This window comes from Hippoglossus stenolepis, chromosome 2, assembly GCF_022539355.2.
Source record: "Hippoglossus stenolepis isolate QCI-W04-F060 chromosome 2, HSTE1.2, whole genome shotgun sequence".
Lineage (NCBI taxonomy): Eukaryota > Metazoa > Chordata > Actinopteri > Pleuronectiformes > Pleuronectidae > Hippoglossus > Hippoglossus stenolepis.
Window position 1 is genome coordinate 18,146,622 of NC_061484.1, and position 9,334 is coordinate 18,155,955.

Below are 9,334 nucleotides of genomic sequence, written 5' to 3' on the forward strand. Positions count from 1 at the left end.
CCAGCAAAACAGTTTTCAGCTGTGCTAACATAATTGCACAAGGGTTTTCAAGGGTTTTCTAATCATCCATTAGTCTTCTAAGGCGATTAGCAAACACAATGTACCATTAGAACACTGGAGTGATAGTTGCTGGGAATGGGCCTCTATACACCTATGTAGATATTTCATTAAAAACCAGACGTTTCCACCTAGAATAGTCATTTACCACATTAACAATGTATAGTGTATTTCTGATTAATTTAATGTTATCTTCATTGAAAAAAACAGTGCTTTTCTTTGAAAAATAAGGACATTTCTAAGTGACCCCAAACTTTTGAACGGTAGTGTATATGTACATGTCATACATGTAACAGATCACATATATGTACATATCTTACATGTAACATATCACATATATGTACATGTCATACATGTAACAGATCACATATATGTACATATCTTACATGTAACATATCACATATATGTACATGTCATACATGTAACAGATCACATAGCAATACAACTGACAACAGCTGCTGTCATGTGTCTACAACTCTATTTTAGCAGCTAACTCCATCCACAGCAGGGACGTACATCCATACCGACCGCCCCGGTGTAGTAAACGAGTGTACCCATTGAGTTTTTTAGCGGCTGCTGCTAACATAGATGCTACATGTTAGCCGCTTGTTGTTTAGCTAGTCCGTCAGATACATGTATCGAAGGTTCTTCTAATAACTTACGACCAGGGGTTTAAACTAATCACGATTTCTAAGGGGGCGAAATGAATAGTCGACTGCAGGAGATTCGCCAGCGACAAAAACTTAGGCGGCAGCTTTTAGCTCAACAGGCAAGTACACAGTGTTGATGTTGTTAGCATGTAAGCTAATCTAACAACTCAAGCAAGAGTTAGCGTTGAGTGGGAAACGCATTTTCCGACCCAGTGGTTAAAAGGACAGAGAAGTTGGACAATGATGGAGACAACTGAGCTGATGGAGCTGATTCGAACATGTTCAGCCTCGTACACGCAAATCACCTCAGTGTAAATGCAAATGAATGAGTTGCACATGCTGACGCTGTTTGAGCCCATTTGATACCGAATAGGACGCTTGTAAATACAGCAGTGATACGTTTAAGTGTAATCAAAGGATGTGCATAAAAGAAAATACTCATAATGAAACGCATTTGCTGTGTTGGTATAAGGTTGAATAAATAGTCAGGACTGGCTAATGCTTCAGATAAGTGAAGAGAGAATATACCAGAAGTTGATGGACTAACGACCTGTGTGTGTCCACAGCTGGGAGCTGAGAGTGCAGACAGCATCGGAGCTGTCCTCAACAGTAAAGACGAACTAAAGGAGATAGAGGAGACGAGAGAAACATGCAGGTGAGAGGTTGTTCAGTCTCATAACCAACAGAGGGAAAAGTACTATTGGGTACAACTATTAAAAGCAAACTAGCAACTGATTTTAATATGCCCAGTATGTGCATGACCTCATAAACCCCATTTGTTAATTTTTCGGACTTTTCTACATTGCACAGCCCCCCCTTTTACTCCCGAATCAGTTTTTGTGCGGGAAATGAATCCCAGTTTTGTCTCATTGTCGCCGGTGCCGAACTCTTAAAGGGAAATCAGATGTTAGAAATGTTATCTTGGTGTTTGTATTTGTGCAGGTCTTCATTTGACAGTTCAGCGCTGCCCTCTAAAAGGAAGGCACAGACGGAGGGAGAGGACACAGAGGAAGATGTGGAAGAACAGAAGGTGAGTGTAATCTCAGTTTACCGTGATATACAGAATACAACCAAAATTAGAATGATAATAACATCAATATGTAAGGATAAAACAGGATTACAAAACAACACAAGATGATGTTGTGTAAGTCAGTGTGGGGGAGTGTTTTAAAACATGACACATGCTAAAAAAAGCTGCATTGTCTCAGGCAGGTTTTTCCAGAGCCTCTGGGCACTAAAAGCTAAGATGTTTTTTTCTGCGGGACAGTTAAGATTCCCCTTGCCTGAGAAACTAAGGCCCTATTCCATTTCACTCCTCCTCCCTTCCCCTCAGCCCTGCCCCTCTGTTTTGTGCATTCGCGTGTAGGCATAGTTTGTCCCCATCCTTGTTGGGATGGAGGGGAAGGGCCAAGTGTTAAAAAAGGGAGATTTGTCAGACTCACATTTCAAACCGAGGGCCATGGGAATTTCCCTGAATGCCTTGCGAATCATCATCAAGATGCGAGAGTCCCACATTCTTCTCCATTAATAACAATTTAAAAACTATGATAATAATTGTAGTATCTTAGTTTAATATCGTTTCAATGTATTATGGTCATTTGTTTCGCAACAACCTTAATTTTTATTTTATTTTGCATGATAATCACGTATTTTGACATAATTTCATGTCGCATACCCCCCTCTTTGAAGACACACAATGCACTTGATTGAACCCGCGTATAGCACTGATGTTACTGAACTTAACTGCTCCTCTAATAACAAAGCATTCTTGCAGAGTTGCCTACAGACCACTGCTAGCAGCCTGAAGCTGTGTGCTTTTGATTTATACGTGAAATATTGCAGAGCATCCAAGCTTTTTAATTTCCATTTCCATAGATGTTATTAGGATATCATAGGTTTGTCACTTTAGTAACTGCAAACAATAGCATATTTACATCGACTACTGAAGGGGGGGAATGGGATTGGGCCTAGACTATAAACTGGCAGTTTTGGAAGTAGTCTTGAGAGTATTGAGCTATATGTACAGTATGTGTAGGATTTAAGGACATCTAGGGGTGAAGTTGCATGTTGCATATTGCAACCAACTAAAGACCCCTTCCCTCAGCCTGGTAGCCATCATGTAACATTATATAGAACTTGAAAGGCCCTCTTTAGAGACAGTGTTTGGTTTGTCCATTCTGGGATTCATTGTGATTTCATTCATGTTTTAATTTGTTAAATTTTAAATTCTTTTCAATTGCAGCCATTGTGTTCCTCACATGCCGAAAAAAGGATATGTTTGTTTTTGTGTTTGCGTGTATGTTTTAGGAGGAAGTGGAAGTGCAGCAACTGGATGAAGGCAACCCATACGAGGAGGTGTACAAGGACTCGAGTACTTTCCTTAAGGTATATTACTGTCTTTGGTTTTACACACACAATGTGAATTTTCTACTTTACATTGTTTATATGTTACCAGTTATTAGCCAAGACCAATTATCTGTATTAGCCATCTTTAATATAGCAATGAGCAATATAGATTGCTTATATGACTATAATGGAACTCATTAGAGCTCATACCTTCGCCAAGGCCCAACAGTCCCTTTAAAGTACATCAAGCTGCACCAAATTCACACACTCAGATAAATCATCCCCTCAATGTGCCAGATCAAGATCTAGGAATATGTGAAGTGTGCAGGATTGTAGATGGAAGAGGAGCCTAAGGAATCTCACAGGTAGGTAAAGCTGTCTGAAACAGAAACTAAATGGAATGAGACCCTGTCTGACCTGACTGGCCTGATCATTTAGCGTACTGATACTTTTCGGAGACCTATTTCCATTTGGGGTGGGAACCTTTTCACCCAGTGGACTTAGTGTTGACACTTTTTCCAAGTTCTAAAAAACGCATCACAATAAGAAATTCAACCAAGCCATGGTACAATAATAACAGTAACAATCAAAATTATCATTATTATTATGTCATTTAGGGCTGGGCGATAAACCTACAGATTTAAGATACGTAGATAGAACTCATCCCGTCCATGTTTTGATAGACCACACGAACCGCCAATGAGAATGAGAATAGCGAAGCACCGAGCCAATGCAGGGACAGAACGTAATTGACTCTTGTTTTCTGCTACGTTCATTGTTACAGCAGGTTTCCACCGTTAAATAATTATAACACGGCTGCTTCAGGAGAGACTCTCATTAAAGGTCCAGGCATCTTGTTTTGGAGTCTCTGTCGGAGTCTGCTTCCTCCTCACTACCCCTCTGACCTGCGCTCACTTTACACTTTAACACACACACACACACACACACACACACACACTCCTGCAGACAGACGTTCCTCCCACAGATTATTACACAGCGCTGTTATTTAATTTAACATAAATGTATTATACAGAAGATATACAGAAACTTTCAGACACTCCTGTCTCAAGTAATGGAAACAATTTGTATTGAGCTGAGGGAAAGTTAGACAAATGTTCCCATGACCATGTGACGTCAGTCAGTACAACTGGTTAGTAATACAGCCTGTAAATACAGGTAAGAACCAGTTTAAGAGACCGAAGGGCATGGTGTTTGAGTGGAAACTATTTATATCATTGGCTTACTAAACGCTTCATCTTTTAAGTTCACACAAAAAACTCATGCTCTATTGTTGTTGAAGTAAAACATGTGTATAAATGAGGCGATGAAGTGTAACAAAATCAGCGTTATTTATTTGTTATTATTTATTGAAGTAGGAGGATTCCCAATGTTGATGTGACATCGATATTTAGTCCGAATTTATTCCTCATAAGAGTTTGAATTTTGTTTTGAGACTGGAAAAGTTTTACAAGTATTGAAAGTGCAAAATACATGGATACTAAATATCTAACTTATGTCTCTTTTATGCAAATATATTTTCTTGAGTACCCTGCCAATCTTGTTAATCCTCATTCATTTGTTTATTCTCAGGGAACTCAGAGTTTAAACCCTCACAATGACTACTGTCAGCACTTTGTGGACACAGGTCACAGGCCACAAAACTTCATCAGAGATGTCGGTGAGTATTTGCATATGTGTGTTAATTAGCAGTCGACCTTTTGGGGTTTTCAGTTTACTGAGCACTGAGACCGGTGGCTGATTATAATGCCAATTTTATGTTGTGTTTTTATGTCTTGCATCTGATAAAATACAACAAATTCATTGTAATATTAAAAAATGAGAAACAACATTGGTGAACTTAAATGAACATTTATTAATCACTAATGTTTTCCCTTGAGCACAGAAAAATATTTGAAAATAAAAAGATGTGCATTATCTTTGTTTGCTGAAGTAGAGCTGTGATCTATACTTTGATTATAATTATTTTAAATGTTCATAAGTAATCAGACACTGAGCTCTGCTGCTGCGTCTGCGGACATGTTTTCTCTATCAGCCTTGTGAGCCCTGCACAGTGTTATCATGATGTAAATTCTCTTATAATGGCTTTCTATCACTTGTGTTAATCCACACGTGCAAGCTCACATGTGGTTCTGACCTCTATGTCCTATCTGGTTAAGGCTTGGCTGATCGATTTGAAGAATACCCCAAGCTTCGAGAGTTGATCAGACTCAAGGATGAACTCATCTCCACCACTAACACCCCACCTATGTATGTAAAATAGTTGTGTGAATGGAAGACCACATATCTTTCAATAAGAAAACACTCACCATGTTATGCTGGTATCCAATGTTTAAAAAACAAAAAAACATATTAAAGCTGTGTGTGTATCTGTATGTTCAGGTACCTCCAGGCTGACCCAGAGCACTTTGACTTGCAGGACTTACAGTGCAAGTTCGATGTTATTCTGCTTGAACCTCCCTTAGAGGAATACTACAGAGAATCAGGCATCAGCAATACTGAACGTTGCTGGACCTGGGATGATGTACGTATGCATCTTTGAGTGTTTGGCATCAAGCAGTTTATGTTGATACAGTATGGGAATAGTTACAGAGCACTGCTATGACTGGCTTGCAGGTAGCAAGCGATAGTTCAAAAATGAAGATCCACTCATTATCTACTCATCACTATAACAATGGAGGGGTGGGTGAAGTGTTTGAGTCCACAAAACGCTTTTGGAGTCTCAGGGGTAAACAGCGTTGCGGCCAAATCCAATACAATTGAAGTAAATGGTGACCGATTTTTCAAACGTAAAAAAACAAACATTTTTAACAAACATTAAATGCCTCCATACTGCTCCTGTGGTGTTATCCAAGTGTCAGTAAGCCCCGACATTCAAATTGGACTCGAAACAACGTCATTTACACCATGTTTTAAGCCTAATGTCCTCTGTAATCTACACACGAACACGGAGGACATCAGAGGACATTTAGGCTCAAAACATAGTGTAAATGACGCCGTTTGGAGTAAAACCTCTGAAACTCAAAGAGTTTTTGTGGTCTCAAACACTTCCCCCTCCATCGCCAAAGTGGTGAGTAGATAGTGAGTGAATTTTCGTTTTTGGGTGAACTGTGCCTTTAATATTTACAAAGAGAAATTGAGTAAAGTTAGTAACAACGAAAAATACAGCGAGGAGTGGAAGTCAGTATCAGGAACATATGGAAATAAAGTTAAAATAAATAAATCTTGGTTTGTAGTGAGGATTGCCACTTGGGTATCTATGAGTGATTTTGGTTAACTCCAAGTAGAGTTCGGTACCCAAACCTGCAGAGAACACAATATTGATCCCCAGGCGGAGAATTTTGATATTTTGAATAATGTTTTGAATATGATAAACGGCAAACTCAACTCTCCTAGCTGGGGTTGCATCCACAATGACCCTGCCAATGTACAGACCGTAATCAAACCAAGCAGCTTAAGCACGTAGCCCAAGGGAAATGAAGAGATAAGTGAAAGGTACATTCATTCTGTATGGTTTATGCTTTTGGCATCACTTTCACTCACTCCTCTCTCTCCTGCTGTTGTAGATCATGAAACTTGAAATCGAGGAGATATCGGCTCTGCGCTCTTTCGTCTTTCTGTGGTGCGGCTCTGGTGAAGGCTTGGACTTGGGCAGGATGGTAATCCGATCGCTCACATTAACGTTAAAAGCACAAATTAAGTTATAGGCAAACTCTTAGCTTTGTGTCAATTTGCGTCATATTCTTTACCGGTGTCATTATGTCTGGCAATTTTAAGTGTGCGTGTCATTTTTACAATTTGTTGAATAAAACCGCATTCTTTGAGTCCTTCAGAAACTCACCTGTTCAGGGTGCTTTGGAAAAAAGGCCTATTTGCATAAGAAAAGCTCTCATACCAACAGTATTATTTTCTTGGAAAATGGTGGTCTGACGTTTGTCCTCTTTGAGCTTGTCAGTAACAATATGCAGCCTTTACAGGAGCTGGTAGGTTTGTTTTTCCACAACAATTTAGGTTTTCTCTGACTGTGGTTAAGATGTTTCCCATTGTCCGCTATTTGTAGAAAAGTAGATAAGATGTTTGATTGCTTTAATTTCATTAGGATCTTTTTTATACTAATGCCATTATCAAAATGTTTTTTTCCCAGTTTTTTTTTTTTTTGGTGAATTTACATTATTTATGATTTGCTATTTGATGAAACCCTTGTTTTTGTATAATCCTACTTACAATCAAAACAGCTAAAAAAAACAGAGAACAGGGGCAAAACCTTCTTGGCGGAAGCGATAACCTGTCAGTTGAGTGCTTGTTAGCTCTTGCTCACATAATCCTTCATATTACTTATCTTTATTACACCCATTTCAGTGTTTGAGGAAGTGGGGCTTTAGGCGGTGTGAGGATATCTGTTGGATCAAGACTAATAAGAATAAACCAGGAAAGACCAAGGCACTGGACCCAAAAGCAGTGTTCCAGAGGACCAAGGTACAATATTCACACACAAGCCCACCAGAAATAAGAAATATAAGTTCATAGTATTGTAAATATAATGTAATGTGTGTGTGTGTGTGTGTGTGTGTATATATATATATATTTATTTTCTTTAAAGGTCTGTGGATGTTGGATATTCAATTGAAAGTTTTCAAGACCCATCTACAAACGATGCGTTAAAACTTAAACTGGTGTAGATGCTACAGTATATTGAACTGAACAAAGACATGTGCAACACATTGCTTCTAGGAACACTGCCTGATGGGAATCAAAGGAACCGTGCGCAGGAGCACTGATGGTGACTTTATCCACGCCAACGTGGACATTGACTTGATCATCACTGAGGAGCCTGAGATGGGAAATGTAGAGAAGCCTGTCGAGATCTTCCACATCATCGAGCACTTCTGTTTGGGCCGCAGGAGGTTGCACCTGTTTGGGCGAGATTCAACCATCAGACCAGGTGAGGTGGACACATGCACTCTCCCAAAAGGGGGTTACCTTAGGTGAACACTGTCATTAGTATGTTCAGTTAATGTTTCTGCTGTTGCTAACTGGTCTTGGTGTCTTCTGTCTCTAGGCTGGTTGACAGTGGGTCCCACTTTGACAAACAGTAACTTTAACTCTGAGACCTACGCCTCACATTTCGTCTTGCCCAATTCCAGCCTTTCTGGCTGCACCGAGGAAATAGAGAGACTGCGGCCCAAATCTCCCCCTGCCAAGATGAAGTCAGACCGCGGTGGCGGAGCACCCAGAGGCGGAAGAGGTGGGCCGAATGCAGGAAGAGGGGGAGACAGAGGCCGGGAAAGAAATCGACCAAATTTCCGTGGGGACAGGGGAGGGTTTAGGGGAAGGGGAGGGCCACACAGGGGTTTTCCTCCTCGCTAGAGCATTGAGCTCATGTAAACCAGACTGATGCTCGGAATATCCGTCTGCATTAGCTCCAAACTTGTAATGCAGTGGGTTTGGTCACCATGTGACAGCTGAGAACATAGTGTCTCTTTGAAACTTTTTGGTCTGTTTATATTTTTCATGGATATGCGTTGCATTGAATGGCTATTCTCTGAATAAACACTCTTCACTCTTTGTATTTGTGTATTGATTTGTATTGTATGTCTTGTGCTTGCATATCTATTTTCCTAAATGTTAAAAGCCAAAAGATGGTGATTTAATATTCGCTAAGCAGTTCTGATTCAAATTTTAAAGAGAAGTTGTTTTAGAATGCTCGTAAACATTAATCATTTTGCACTGTCATTTTATATAACCATTGGTTTTATTTCCTTGTCCCTGACTTTTTTTTGTTGTATAACCTCAGCTCCATAAAAGCGTTGCAGCCAAATTCAATACAATTTAAGAAAATTGTGGTTGATTCTTCAAACGGAAACGGAAATTATTGATATATAATATATAATACAAGGAAATACAATAAACAATGCACATAGATTGAGTTTTGGTGCCAGGCTAAGACAAAATTCTAAAACCTCTTTGCTATTTATAGAATTGCTTGCTTTGATTGCTGATGCTGTAGATTAACTGTAGATTTTTTTTTTATCCTATAGCCACAGAAATATAATTATCAGATTGGATCATTTTACTGCATTTTGATGAGACAACTGCCGAGCTTATGGAATAAAAAATATATTTGGTGGTAGGTGATACTCTAGAGGCTTCTTCGAAGTCAACCCTAAGTTGGAATGCTCAAATGTCCCTGAAGGGGTTTAAACTAAATTAGCATTAACAGAATGTTGGTGAGCCTGATTCAGTGTTGGTTTGTTTTACGTCCC

General features: G+C 39.4%; 1 protein-coding gene across 1 annotated transcript; it reads left to right on the forward strand.

Annotated features, from left to right (window-relative positions):
• The first annotated feature begins 606 nt into the window (after nt 1-606).
• On the forward strand, nt 607-8,636 carry mettl14 (methyltransferase 14, N6-adenosine-methyltransferase subun). Its single transcript, XM_035184611.2, has 11 exons — nt 607-826; nt 1,274-1,362; nt 1,650-1,737; nt 3,015-3,092; nt 4,644-4,731; nt 5,231-5,321; nt 5,454-5,595; nt 6,638-6,730; nt 7,431-7,547; nt 7,803-8,013; nt 8,131-8,636. Exons 1-11 carry the CDS (start codon nt 761-763, stop codon nt 8,436-8,438), a joined length of 1,371 nt encoding a protein of 456 aa, XP_035040502.1. The 5' UTR covers nt 607-760; the 3' UTR covers nt 8,439-8,636.
• The last annotated feature ends 698 nt before the right edge of the window (nt 8,637-9,334 follow it).

Coding starts and splice junctions, on each gene's coding strand:
- mettl14 (XM_035184611.2), top strand. CDS start 761: ATGAATAGTCGACTGCAGGAGATTCGCCAGCGACAAAAACTTAGGCGG. Junction 3,093..4,643: donor ACTCGAGTACTTTCCTTAAG/GTATATTACTGT, acceptor GTTTATTCTCAG/GGAACTCAGAGTTTAAACCC. Junction 4,732..5,230: donor AAACTTCATCAGAGATGTCG/GTGAGTATTTGC, acceptor TATCTGGTTAAG/GCTTGGCTGATCGATTTGAA.